The sequence below is a fragment of the Clupea harengus genome, chromosome 1 (assembly GCF_900700415.2).
Source record: "Clupea harengus chromosome 1, Ch_v2.0.2, whole genome shotgun sequence".
Taxonomy (NCBI): Eukaryota; Metazoa; Chordata; class Actinopteri; order Clupeiformes; family Clupeidae; genus Clupea; species Clupea harengus.
In genome coordinates this window covers 16,542,302-16,556,764 of record NC_045152.1, presented here as the reverse complement: position 1 = coordinate 16,556,764, position 14,463 = coordinate 16,542,302, and the positions used below count along the sequence as shown (strand labels likewise).

Genomic DNA, 14,463 nt, shown 5'->3' with positions numbered 1-14,463 from the left:
CGATGCTGAGGTGGATGCCATTTGATAGGTGAAAATTCACCCTAGTTACCTCAGGACTCCGGAGCTGCATATAAGTATATTTATTAGACAAACAACAATTGCAATCGGGCTCACTCCCAACACAAGGCTGAAAGTGAAGCAATGATAAACACATCGCACAAGGTTTATATAGACAGAAGTTGAGCATTCAGCAGGGAAAACCACGTGGTGGATTTCTCACGTCCGAGGCAAGGATGGAAGTTCTGCAAGGTTGGAAGAAGCACAGTTCGACCCTTCTTATCTCTTCTGGTCTAAACATGCTCTTGTACATATGCAGACTAAGTGGCACCTAATATTCTAAGTTACACACGCACACAGAAACACAGAAAAGCCATGTTTCTGTTTTCATAAGCACATGATTCATACAAGGAATTAATAATACAAGGCACTTGATTATTATATTCTTAAGTCATTAACAGTGTTTGGAAATTATCTCCATCACCATTACATAGATTTCAACCAGCAAGTAAAACTAAAAACAAGCATTACATTCAGCCAATCGGCAAACAGCCTCTGTGCGCGCCACATTCATTTTGTGTTGAAATGCAAGCTGCATCGATTATTGCATTGTTCATAGAAAGTCATAATTGTGACAAGGACACACTTTTTCTCTAATAAAAAAATAGATCTGTTGATTTTCTTTAATTATCAAACACAAAGTAGGAAGTGATTTGAGACTCAAATGTTTTAAAAATCGAGATGCATCGATAATCGTTTTATCGGTTTAGAATTGATAATCGATAATCGGTTTAGAATCGAGAATCGGTTTAGAATCGAATCGTTGACCTCTGAATCGGAATCGAATCGTGAGGTGCCAAGAGATTCCCACCCCTAGTGTGTGTGTGTGTGTTTTGTGCACATGACTGAGTATGTGTGTGTGTGTGTGTGTGTGTGTGTGTGTGTGTTTTGTGCACATGACTGTGTGTGTGTGTTTTGTGCACATGACTGTGTGTGTGTGTGTGTGTGTGTGTGTAATGTGGGTTCACCACAATAAAAGCACAAAAGCAGAGGCGCAGTTCAAACTGAATGATTTATTTGCGGACATGTTTTAAAGACGCCATCCTCAGATCCCAGTGCATTGGTTTTCTATGAGTGCACCTGTCCTGCACTCCTCCTCCACACCAGCAGGGGAGCTCTACACACACTCATTCACATGGCTGGAATTACTAGCAAACCTCACAAACCAGCACCACACATATACAATTTCGTTTTTAGGCATTGTTCAGTATCTTTTCATTTTCATTGATTTTTTAAATCATGATTGGAGCCTGACTTGAGAGGGCTGGAGGCTCTCTGTGAAACACTCTCTCTCTTACACACACACACACACACACACACACACACACACACACACACACACACACACACACACACACACACACACACACACACACACACACACACACGTGTGTGTGTGAGTCTGCGGCCAGGACTGCTTCTGTAACATCATGACTGGTGCCGGGAGGGTGGAGCCACAGAAAAGGAGAAGTTGGACTGACGGTACCATACGCTTCCCCACATACACGACTAGCATGGCTAGCACGACTAGATCCAGGAACTGCTACCAGCACAAACTACAGAAGGTATTGCACATGAAGTGTAAAAAAAGATCAAGGACAAGAGGAGAAAAAAAAAAAAAAAACGAAAAAAAAAAAAAAAAAAAAAAAAACATAATCAGAGCTCTTACTTCTAGGTGAAGTTTCCATAATGTACAAAACTAGAAGTTCTCCTAACATCGATAATTGTACACGTTCAAATAAATAAATAACTCAATCTGTCTCTGTACTCATGATCAACCCCTCGCATTCCACACCTCACAACACAAAAACTTTACAACTTTAGTGTGAGGTAGTTCATCAAAGCCTATGGTTATTCAGATTCAGGGGTAGTTCACCAAAGCCTATGGTTATTCAGATGCAGGGGTAGTTCATCAAAGCCTATGGTTATTCAGATTCAGGGGTAGTTCACCAAAGCCTATGGTTATTCAGATTCAGGGGTAGTTCACCAAAGCCTATGGTTATTCAGATTCAGGGGAAGTTCACCAAAGCCTATGGTTATTCAGATTCAGGGGTAGTTCACCAAAGCCTATGGTTATTCAGATTCAGGGGTAGTTCACCAAAGCCTATGGTTATTCAGATTCAGGGGGAGGAGATGAGACACTGTCGCTACACAATGATAGTCCTTTGGGGGATCGTAGTCCCTCACATTGCGCATGCTCAGACACAAACGGTTTACGGCATAAGGCTCAACATCAACATCAACATATCTGGCTTGTCTTAACGCATAATGTAGGTTTATTTAACGTAATATTTAATAATGTTGTAAACGGTTTAAACGTCAACATATGGGGCTTGTCTTAACGCATAATGTGGGTATATTTAATGTTATATTTAATTATGTTGTAAACGGCTAACAGCATAAGGCTCTACGTCAACATATGAAACAAAACTGGGGAGAGACTTTTTGATCCTCCACCTCATCTGTTTTGTCCACTGTGACATCTTTGTTTTTAAATAAATGGTCATGTTTTCAAAAAACTGGCTTTCGTCGCTTTTCTCCATGATTGAAAACGGATCTGTCGTTGTGACGCATGCGCGCGCGGCTTCGCTGTCGACAGCAGTCGACAGTGTCGCAAAATGACGCATGCGCAATGTGAGGGACTACGATCCCCCAAAGGACTACCATTGTGTAGCGACAGACACATGGACAGAATCGAAGCCTGTGGTTTAAAGTTCAGATGTTAAGAACGAGGGGTTAGTTAAGAGTTAAGATCGAGGGGGTAGTTAGAGTTAAGATCGAGGGGTTAGTTAGAGTTTAGAAGGAGGGGTTAGTTAGAGTTTAGAAGGAGGGGGTAGTTAGAGTTTAGAAGGAGGGGGTAGTTAGAGTTTTGACTTGTAGAACTTGTAGGGTTGATGGTGAAGAGGTTAAAACGCAACAGAAACTCTTCTGCTCCAACTGGGCTGAGAAATTAAGAGCACTTCAAATCAAAAGAATAAAACATGAGCCTCTCTCTCATCCAACAGACCCTCATGAGTCTCTCTCTCTCTCTCTCTCTCATCCAACAGACCCTCATGAGTCTCTCTCTCCCCTCTCTCCATCCATCACACTCACTCACTCGTTCCTCTCTCTGTCCCACACACACACACACACACACACACACACACACACACACACACACACACACACACACAAACACACACACACACACACACACCTCATCACTGCGGGCCTCTTGCCTCGTCTTCTCTATTCTGCCAAATTCTTCACACACTTTGGATACTCTACACACCTGGACTACCATCATGGTCATTCAACGTCAACATCGGCAGCGAATTCGCGCCACACAAATCCTTCCCGTCAAAAAATAAAGCTGCAAACCATCACTCCCAATTAGAAAACATGATCTCACTTTGATGAAAGACCTTGGTAAAACTGCCCTTCTTAAAACACTCAGATGAACTCAATTCCAAAGCGCAATAAGATGAACTCAATTCCAAAGCGCAATAAGCGACACTCCCACTCTCGCCCTGACTCACGTTCCGATTATACAATACAAAAATCACTATGGTAACCAACCTCCTGTGGAGTCCTCGGTGCTTCCTAGGCAAGAACCCCGGAAACCATTCCATAGCCATAGGACTACATATCCCATCATCCTGTGTCATGTCCTCAGAACTACATTTCCAATCATCCTTTGGGCCCCCCTCCCAACAGGACCACGGCTGAAGTCAGATAGTCTTTGTTCCTTAGGAAGCTTCCTCACCCAGTGAAATGACCTGGAAGTATCTAATAGCCCCTCTCAGCGAACAGGGAATGGGCCCTTGAACCGGTTCCCCTCTCAGCCAACAGGGAATGGGCCCTTGAACCGGTTCCCCTCTCAGCCAACAGGGAATGGGCCCTTGAACCGGTTCCCCTCTCAGCCAACAGGGAATGGGCCCTTGAACCGGTTCCCCTCTCAGCCAACAGGGAATGGGCCCTTGAACCGGTTCCCCTCTCAGCCAACAGGGAATCGGGCCCTTGATCCGGTTCCATTCAGGATTATTTGAACCTTCGTGCCATCTAGAGAACCAGCCCGTGCTTCCTCCAGTTTGGAGCAGAACCGTTGGAATCAAAGAGACGTCATCAACGGAGGGCGTTGCACAATGCACGGCGGAAGTAAAAAGTAGTGGCAAGATGCCAGATCGCATCGATTACCAGATCGCCTTGATTACCTGCAAGCAAACGTTTTTGTCACGGTTCACACTGGAAAAAACAACTATCTATCGGTTCCTGCTGCGAACCAACCTTTCAGGTTCCAAACCAATTTATTTTTTGTCGAAATGCTCAGAACGGTTCAAAGTTTGGTGCGCGAACCAGAACGAAATCGTTCCCTGTCGCTAGAAAAAAAGGTTTAAGTGGCTGCCATGTTAAGAGAGAAAGGAGATTGTGCCTCCTTTAGCATAGGGTGCGCTAACCCATCCTTTAGCATAGGGGTACTAAACCATCCTTTAGCATAGGGTCCTTTAGCATAGGGGCACTAAACCACCCTTTAGCATAGGGTCCTTTAGCATAGGGTGCGCTAACCCATCCTTTAGCATAGGGTCCTTTAGCATAGGGTGCGCTAACCCATCCTTTAGCATAGGGTCCTTTAGCATTGGGGGCACTAAACCATCCTTTAGCATAGGGTGCGCTAACCCATCCTTTAGCATAGGGTCCTTTAGCATTGGGGGCACTAAACCATCCTTTAGCATAGGGGCACTAACCTATCCTTTAGCATAGGGTGCACTAAACCATCCTTTTGGAGAGAAGGGAGATCATGTGGAACCACAATTCCTTGCGGAAGCAACATTTAAAGACCAACGTCAATAACGTCTGCCGTCACATGATTATGTAGCCTAGCAGTTGGATGCTATTAGCATAGTGTAGTGTAGTCTATTAGCACGGTTCTCTTCAGACCTTAGGGACTTCTCTTTCACATCTTTCCTTGACGTCTTCCATCGAGGTCAAGGAAATTACATAGAATATCCAACCGCAGCCTATATCTCCCATCATTCTCAGTAAAATGTCCAAGACTACATCTCCCACCATTCTCTCTGCCATACAAGCTCCTTAGGCCTATATTTCCCATCATTCTTTGTACCCTCTCACCAGGATCACAGCTCTCAACATTCGCTGCGCCATCTCCTCAGGACTACGTTTCCCATTATTCTCAGTCATCTCCTTAGGACTACAATTCCCATGATTCTCAGCTCCTCCTCCTCTACAGGCACTTTTTCCTTTGATAAACCGAAGTAAATTAGATACATTATTGCATATCAGAATCACTCCGTGCTCCGTACACACACACACACACACAGAGTTTCTTTCCCTTGCTGGTGTGTAGGGATGGATCTGACTGGTAAAGTGATCACTGCACACACAGAACCATAGCCATCTCAGAAAGTCACCTCACCTAAGCGTGCACACACGCACGCAAAGCCTCTCCATGTCTCGACCTCTATCCAGTGTTCCAAAGCGCCCCTCCACCATTTAGTCTTCTGCCCTTTCAGCACACTGCTCCCTCTCTCCCCACTCCTTCTCTCAGCACACTGCTCCCTCTCTTCCTCCTCTCCCTCCCGCCCTCCTTCCTTCCTTCTCTCAGTACACTGCTCCCTCTCTCCCTCCTTCCTTCCTTCCTTCTCTCCCTCCCTCCTTCCTTCCTTCTCTCAGCACACTGCTCCCTCTCTCTCTCTGAATCTTCTAAAGCTTCTGAGTGAAGTGAAGTGACTCTGGTGGAGAGGAGTATAGTGAGAGTGTGTGTGTGTGTGTGTGTGTGTGTGTGTGTGTGTGTGTTCCTTATAGACCACTAAAGTGAAGTGAAGTGACTCTGGTTTCAGACCACTAAAGCTTCTGAGTAGAGTGAAGTGAAAAGCTTTTAGTCTCCTTACAGCGATGTACATCCTTGAAAGACTAGAATTACCCTTACATTTCCAAAAGAAGATCTTTTTCAAAAGAAACAAACAAAAAAAAACATGAATGAGCTTAATCCAAACATCTTTTGCATTACCATATCTCAGGACAACCAAAGAAAGTATTCACAGAGTACAACTGGTTCTTACATTGATATTTTACAGCTTAGGGATGCAGGGTGTGTGTATCTCTTACACACGAACACACAAACACACACACACACACACACACACACACACACACACACACACACAACGCCGCAGGAGAGCTTCCCAATCGGCAGCTGAGCGCATCCCATAATATCCCCTCTCAGGAGCTCCCCACTCTCGGGGAAGAAGAACTAAATAAATAAGGGAGAACGCAATAAATCAAAAACAAGACATTTCAAAATATTTACCTTAAAAGCTTCCAAATGACCTCAACCATCTACATGAATATGGCAAGATGCTGACGCAGATGACACATGAGAAACAAACAAACAAAACAAACAAACGGTTCATGTCAGCCGTTGGTAGGAGGCTTCTGATAGGCTCTTCAAAGCCCTCCCCTCCTCCTGCCCCTCCCCTTCCTCCTCAGGAGAGCCAATGACAGGCTGGTGGGCGTGGTCCAGGAGAGGGGGCGGGGTCACCTGCGGCAGCCCAGCGGCCCCGTTGCCGTGGTGTTGGTCTCGAGGCTGCTGTCGGGGTCGGAGGTGAGCGTGGGGTCGGAGGTGAGCGTGGGGTCGGAGGTCAATGTGGGGTCGGAGGTGAGCGTGGGGTCGGAGGTCAATGTGGGGTCGGAGGTGAGCGTGGGGTCGGAGGTCAATGTGGGGTCGGAGGTCATGGACGACGCAGAGGCAGGAGGGTGCTGGGGGGCCCCGGTCACTGCTGCACCTGTGCTGAGACACACACACACACACACAAACACGCTATTACAGCACCTCACCCTGAACACACACACACACTATTACAGTACCTCACCCTGGACACACACACACACACTATTACAGCACCTCACCCTGGACACACACACACACACACACTATTACAGCACCTCACCCTGAACACACACACACACGCTATTACAGCACCTCACCCTGGGGACACACACACACACACACACACGCTATTACAGCACCTCACCCTGGACACACACACACACACACACACACACAATTACAGCACCTCACCCTGGACACACACACACACACACACACACACACACACGTGATTGACATCACAGCAAGACCTCACACACACATTTTGACTCCCAAGACACTAACCCACACACACACACATTTAGACACTAACCTAGGGAGGGGGGCTGCCTTCGAATCACTGCGCGCACACACACACACACACACACAACTAACCTAGGGAGGGGGGCTGCCCTCGTATCACTGCACACACACACACACACACACACACACACACACACACACACACACACACACACACTTAGACACTAACCTAGGGAGGGGGGCTGCCCTCGTATCACTGGACCTTTCGTCTTCTCCTCCCAGTCCTGCACCTCCTTATAGATCAGATCTGACAAACAGAGGAGTATAGTGAGAGTGTGTGCGTGTGTGTGTGTGTGTGTGTTCCTTATAGATCAGATCTGACAGAGGAGACAACAGAGGAGTATAGTGAGTGTGAGTGTGAGTGTGTGTGGGTTCCTTATAGATCAGATCTGACAGAGGAGACAACAGAGGAGTATAGTGAGTGTGTGTGAGTGTGTGTGTGTTCCTTATAGATCAGCTCTGACAGAGGCAGACAACACAGGCAGATACATATACAGTGGAGTATAGTGTCTGTGTGAGTGAGTGAGTGAGTGAGTGAGTGAGTGAGTGAGTGAGTGAGTGTGTGTGTGTGTGTGTGTGTGTGTGAGTGAGTGTGAGTGTGTGTTTGTGTGTGGTTATGTGAAACACCATGCTGAAGCAGTTAGGAAACTCAGAGAATGGTCTCTCTACCTTTCCACTCGTTTACGGTCATCAGAGAAAATAAACTACCTTTCCACTCGTTTACTGTCATCAGAGAAAATAAACTACCTTTCCACTCGTTTACGGTCATCAGAGAAAATAAACTACCTTTCCACTCGTCCACGGTGTGCTCTCGCTCGTCCAGCTGTTTGTCTGTGATCGCAGGGGGGGGCTGAGAAAAACAGAACACACAGCTGTCAATCATCTGTCAATCACCATGACAAACACCCAGCTGTCAATCATCTGTCAATCACCATGACAAACACACACCTGTCAATCACCATGGCAAACACACATCTTGTCAATCATCTGTCAATCACCATGACAAACACACACCTGTCAATCACCATGGCAAACACACACCTGTCAATCATCTGTCAATCACTACGGCAAACACACAGCTGTCAATCACCATGGCAAACACACACCTGTCAATCATATGTCAATCACCACGGCAAACATACACCTGTCAATCATCTGTCAATCACTACGGCAAACACACTTCTGTCAATCACCATGGCAAATATACAGCGGCCAATCATTACATCAAAACAACACCTGTCTTTGTCAATCACCACTGGATGTTTATGTTCTAGATGTCTATGTTCTTGTGTTTCTAGTTCTAGATGTTTCTAGTTCTAGATATTTATAGTTCTAGATGTTTATGTTCTTGTGTTTATAGTTCTAGATGTTTATGTTCTTGTGTTTATAGTTCTAGATGTTTATAGTTCTAGATGTTTATGTTCTAGATGTTTATGTTCTAGAACTATGTTCTTGTGTTTATAGTTCTAGATGTTTATAGTTCTTGTGTTTATGTTCTTGTGTTTATAGTTCTAGATGTCTATGTTCTTGTGTTTATAGTTCTAGATGTCTATGTTCTTGTGTTTATAGTTCTAGATGTTTATGTTCTTGTGTTTATAGTTCTGGATGTTTATGTTCTTGTGTTTATAGTTCTAGATGTTTATGTTCTTGTGTTTATAGTTCTAGATGTCTATGTTCTTGTGTTTAAGTTCTTGTGTTTATAGTTCTAGATGTCTATGTTCTTGTGTTTAAGTTCTTGTGTTTATAGTTCTGGATGTTTATGTTCTTGTGTTTATAGTTCTAGATGTTTATGTTCTTGTGTTTATAGTTCTAGATGTCTATGTTCTTGTGTTTATAGTTCTAGATGTTTATAGTTCTTGTGTTTATAGTTCTAGATGTCTGTGTTCCATCATCCCTCCAGCTCAGACACTTCTCTCCCTCAATAAACAATCCCTCCCCCCAACTGAGGATGGGAAGTCCCAGCTCACCGCTTCCACTTCAGATGGGTCATACCAAACGTTGATATAGGGGTGTTGAAGGGCCTCATCCACAGAGATGCGCTTGGACGTGTCAATCACCAGCATCTTAGACAGCAGGTCTCTAGCCTGACTCGCTAGGATGGAGAGGAGGAGAGAAGAGGTTACACACAACACACACACACACACCAGCAGGTCTCTAGCAGGTCTCTAGCCTGACTCGCTAGGATGGAGAGGAGAAGAGAAGAGGTCACACCACACACACACACACACACACACACACACACACACACACACACACACACACACACACCAGCAGGTCTCTAGCCTGACTCGCTAGAAGGGAGAGGAGAAGAGGTTACACACACACAAGCAGGTCTCTAGCCTGACTCGCTAGGAGGGAGAGGAGAGAAGAGGTTACACACAACACACACACACACACACACACACACACACACACACACACACACACACACACACACACACGCGCACACACCAGCAGGTCTCTAGCCTGACTCGCTAGGAGGGAGAGGAGAAGAGAAGAGGTTACACACACACACACACACACACACACACCAGCAGGTCTCTAGCCTAACTCGCTAGGATGGAGAGGAGAAGAAAAGAGGTTACACACAACACACACACACACACACACACACACACACACACACACACACACACACACACACACACACACACACACACACACACACACACACCAGCAGGTCTCTAGCCTGACTCCCTAGGAGGGAGAGGAGGAGAGAAGAGGTTACACACACGTCTCTAGCCTGGCTTTCTAGGAGGGAGCAGAGTTTACACACACACACACACACACACACACACACACACCAGCAGGTCTCTAGCCTGACTCCCTAGGAGGGAGAGGAGGAGAGAAGAGGTTACACACAATACACACACTTCTCTAGCCTGGCTTGCTAGGAGGGAGCAGAGTTTACACACACACACACACACACACACACACACACACACACACACACACACACACACACACACACACACACACACACACGTTAAGAGAAAAAGTCTCTGGTCTAGCATGCTGGGAGCGAGTTGAGGAGAGGACGTTACTCAGATCCACATAACTAGCACACACTCACCTTTCAGCTTGTTGTGTTCAGGGAACACACACACACACACACACACACACACACACACACACACACACACACACACACTCACCTTTCAGCTTGTTGTGTTCAGAGTCGGCAGGGAAGAGCACATCAGGGAAGAGCTTCTCAAAGCTGTAGCCGGCGTAGCGGGGGCGGTTCTCCACATAGGTGCGCACTGATTGGTTGAGCTTTATCATGAACTCCTGAGTGGGTGTGCCCAGCTGCTCAATCACCTTATTCCACTGGTCAATATCTGTGTCAAACACTCAGGAAAAACAACACCAGCATGGGCCTGCACCACACACACACACACACCACCGCACCGAACATAGACACACACACACACACACACACACACACACACACACACACACACACTGCACTGAACACAGACACACACACACACCACACCACACCGCACCGAAAACAGACACACACACACACACACACACACACACGGGGCAGATCTAGGGCATATTCAGCTCCTATGAGGGTGCCATCACTCGATCATTGTGTGTGAGGATGTCTGGAGTTCCCCAATAAAACACACACAAGGAAAACACACACACACACCACGGGAGAGAGGGGTAACATGACAACACACACCTTCAGGTGTGAGGTTGAGTCATGGGACATGCCTGATGGAGAGCTGTGATTGGACGAGAGCTGTGTGATCCTCTTCATCAGCACATAGACTGGGATGGAATATCTATAAAGGTTGCCGTGACAACCAACAATGCCTGACACAAAGTTAAAGACTTACACTAACCAGCTGACTGACTAACAGTGCTCCCTCGCTAACAGAAGCTAATGCAAGGCGTGCTACCTCGCTAACAAAGGTAATGTAAGGTGTGCTACCTCGCTAACAGAAGCTAATGCAAGGCGTGCTACCTCGCTAACAAAGGTAATGCAAGGCGTGCTACCTCGCTAACAGAAGCTAATGCTAGGCGTGCTACCTCGCTAACAGAAGCTAATGCTAGGCGTGCTACCTCGCTAACAGAAGCTAATGCTAGGCGTGCTACCTCGCTAACAGAAGGTAATGCTAGGCGTGCTACCTCGCTAACAGAAGCTAATGTAAGGCGTGCTACCTCGCTAACAGAAGGTAATGCTAGGTGTGCTACCTCGGTAACAGAAGGCAGTGTTTCCCCTACCATTATATTAGGGGGGCGCCCCACCCCCCCAACGGCACCCCCCGCCCCCCCTGGAAGGTCAAGTTCATTTTGTTCAATTTTATTTTCTATAAAGCGCCAGATCACAATGGAAGTCATTTAAGATTAGCTTTCCTATAGAACAGGTCTATAGCTTGTTATTTTATTAAACAAAATAAATAGCCTTATGTTATTTATCTTATTTACACGACGGCATGTCATTTACATTTACATTTACATTTAGTCATTTAGCAGACGCTTTTGTCCAAAGCGACGTACAAGGGAGAGAATATTCACGCTACGAGCAATAGAACCTGGTGTAACAATAAATAAATACTACTTTACATTAGAAATATAATAAAATGAAATAAAAAGAAAGAAAGAGTGCAGAAGTGTAACTGCTGTAATTGCAAGTTAGGCACTAGTCGAAGTGCCAGTTAGGACGGGAAATGCTCTCTGAAGAGTAGGGTCTTCAAAAGCTTCTTAAAGGTAGAGAGGGACGCCCCTGCTCTGGTAGTGCTGGGCAGCTCATTCCACCAACGTGGAACTACAAATGAGAATAGTCTGGACTGCCGTGCTTGCACAGACGGCAGTGCCAAACGACGCTCACTAGAAGAGCGCAGCATCCTGGGTGTAACATTTGCCCTTACAAGAGCATTTAGGTAGGTGGGAGCAGAACCATCAAGCACTCTGTAGGCAAGCATAAGTGACTTGAACTTAATGCGAGCAGCTACAGGCAGCCAGTGGAGGTCAATGAGTAGCGGGGTGACGTGTGCCCTCTTCGGTTGGTTGAACACCAGACGCGCCGCCGCGTTCTGGATCATTTGTAGTGGTTTCACCACGCAAGCCGGCAGGCCCGTTAGGAGGGCGTTGCAGTAATCAAGGCGTGAATTCACCAAGGTTTGCACCAGCAGCTGGGTGGCATACTGGGTTAGGTACGGCCTGATTTTGCGGATGTTGAATAGCGCAAAGCGGCAGGACCTAGAGACAGAGGCAATGTGGTCCGTGAAAGTCAGTTGGTCATCAATAATGACCCAGAGGTTTCTTGCTGTTTTGGATGGAACAAGAGACAAGGAGTCAATATTGATGCTGATGTTGTGGTGGATGGCCTGTTTGGCTGGAAAGACCATCAGTTCCGTTTTGGCCAGGTTCAGCTGAAGGTGGTGGTTTTTCATCCATGTGGATATATCAGCAAGACAGTCCGAGATCCGCGCCGAGACAGTGGTGTCCTCAGGAGGGACTGTTTTCTGTCTCTACGTGGTCGCGCGTTTACAATTCTCTGCTCTCTGTATCACGCATGGCGGAGTTCCGCCACGATGCGCACACACACAGACAGACACGTGCGCGCACACACAGGTGAGCACGCTCCCACCAGCGGACAGAATTGGGCTTAAGAATCAGTGCACAGCTACGGACACTTTTAAGCTTTAAAAAACACATTTCCAGGCGTTCATGGCGGAGATCTTTTCCTAGGTAGGGTCGACAATGAGGCCTAATGAGAACAGACAACAGACGTGGAAACAGAACGTACGCCCATGTCCGCACCGAAAATTCAGAAATAGATCTGGCTTCCATTTTTTTATCATTTTCCGCGAGTTGTGCGTGGCCCTTTTTACATAGTCTGGTAATAAATCTATGAAATGTAATGAACATTATTTATTTTGCTGTGAATAATGAAGGAAGCAATACGATTATTTCCCAAACCCTCAAGAGCTGTTGCCATGGAGATTTAATGTTACTTTCTGTTTGAAGATAAGGTAGCAGCTAGTGTTGAAGAATGGATGACTTTAAATTGGACGACTTTAAATTAATATATGAAATTGAACATTAACACCTATACGGATAAAATAAATAAACAAGGATATCAAAACAGATTGATAAGCATAGAATGAGAACGGCAGAAACACAGGCAGGACGTTAGATGACGAGACAGATCATAGTGACACAGGCTGTTTTTTTTTCCGTCATATGAAGGCTGAGACATTCATAACATTTTATTCAGTCTTACTGATGGTCCTTTTGTAATGCCAACATGTGCACTTCGTTGTGGATAAGTAAAGCCTATTCTGCTAAATTTTTGTAGTCCTGGTAATCTTTTGTTTGGCATATTGGTGAGGTTATTAAGAGGACCATTTCTCAATCGTTTTGTTCTTGATGAATTAATGTTTGTTTATTAATCAGTTATTTTTCAACAAATAACTCAATTATAATTACAAAGAGGACAATTCGCAACTTTTTATCCCAACTTTCACTTGTTTTCGGCAATTTTATTGCAAAAAACACCTAAAAATAAAAACTTTCATCGCAACTTTTTGGAAAAGCTCCTGCGAAATCAGGAATTTTAGGCCGCAAATATCTCAAAACATTTTCTTCCAGAAGGCCAAAAAGGTAAACTGCAGTGACAAAAGCTGCACACTTTGGGGATAATTGTCATAAAAAGACATGTTCCAAAGTTTAGTTCAATGTACAGTTAAAATAATTGTTCAGTTGTTATATTGACTGCTGTCATTAAAAGAAACACATGAACACCATGATTCCTTTAAGCGTTTGTGTCGGTGGCCGCGCCGCGCACTGTGCCGCGCACTGTGCCGCGCACCGTGCGGCACCCCCCCCCCCAAAGCTGTAAACCTAGGGGAAACACTGGAAGGTAATGTAAGCTGTGCTACCTCGCTATCAGAAGGTAATGCTAGGCGTGCTACCTCGCAAACAGAAGCTAATGTAAGGCGTGCTACCTCGCTAACAGAAGGTAATGTAAGCTGTGCTACCTCGCTAACAGAAGCTTCTGAGCTGATACAGCACTCACTCAAAGGTGTTCCAGTAGCTCAACTGGCAGAGCAAAGTGCTTTGAACACCCAGATAACACACATATACGATTATAATGCATATATACGCCAAGCAGCACACATATATGATTGTAATGCATATATACGGCAGGTAGCACATATACGATTATAATGCATATATACGCCAGGTAGCACACATAT

General features: G+C 45.6%; 1 protein-coding gene across 5 annotated transcripts in view; it reads right to left on the bottom strand.

The window, feature by feature from the left end:
• Window positions 1–6,345: 6,345 nt before the first annotated feature.
• mapk8b (mitogen-activated protein kinase 8b) overlaps window positions 6,346–14,463 on the bottom strand; it is a 21,541-nt gene continuing 13,423 nt past the window's right edge. For 3 of the 5 annotated variants that reach the window (XM_031568977.2, XM_031568969.2, XM_031568982.1), the window contains exons 8-12: window positions 10,402–10,584; window positions 9,214–9,338; window positions 8,033–8,096; window positions 7,416–7,493; window positions 6,346–6,839 (exon numbers count right to left, since the gene is read on the bottom strand). In XM_031568977.2, coding sequence (XP_031424837.1) covers window positions 6,592–6,839; window positions 7,416–7,493; window positions 8,033–8,096; window positions 9,214–9,338; window positions 10,402–10,584 — 698 coding nt within the window. In that variant the 3' untranslated portion in view covers window positions 6,346–6,591. Of the gene's footprint in view, window positions 6,845–7,415; window positions 7,494–8,032; window positions 8,097–9,213; window positions 9,339–10,401; window positions 10,585–14,463 lie in introns of all 5 variants that reach the window. The other 2 variants (XM_031568987.2, XM_031568991.2) reach the window with 2 other exon arrangements.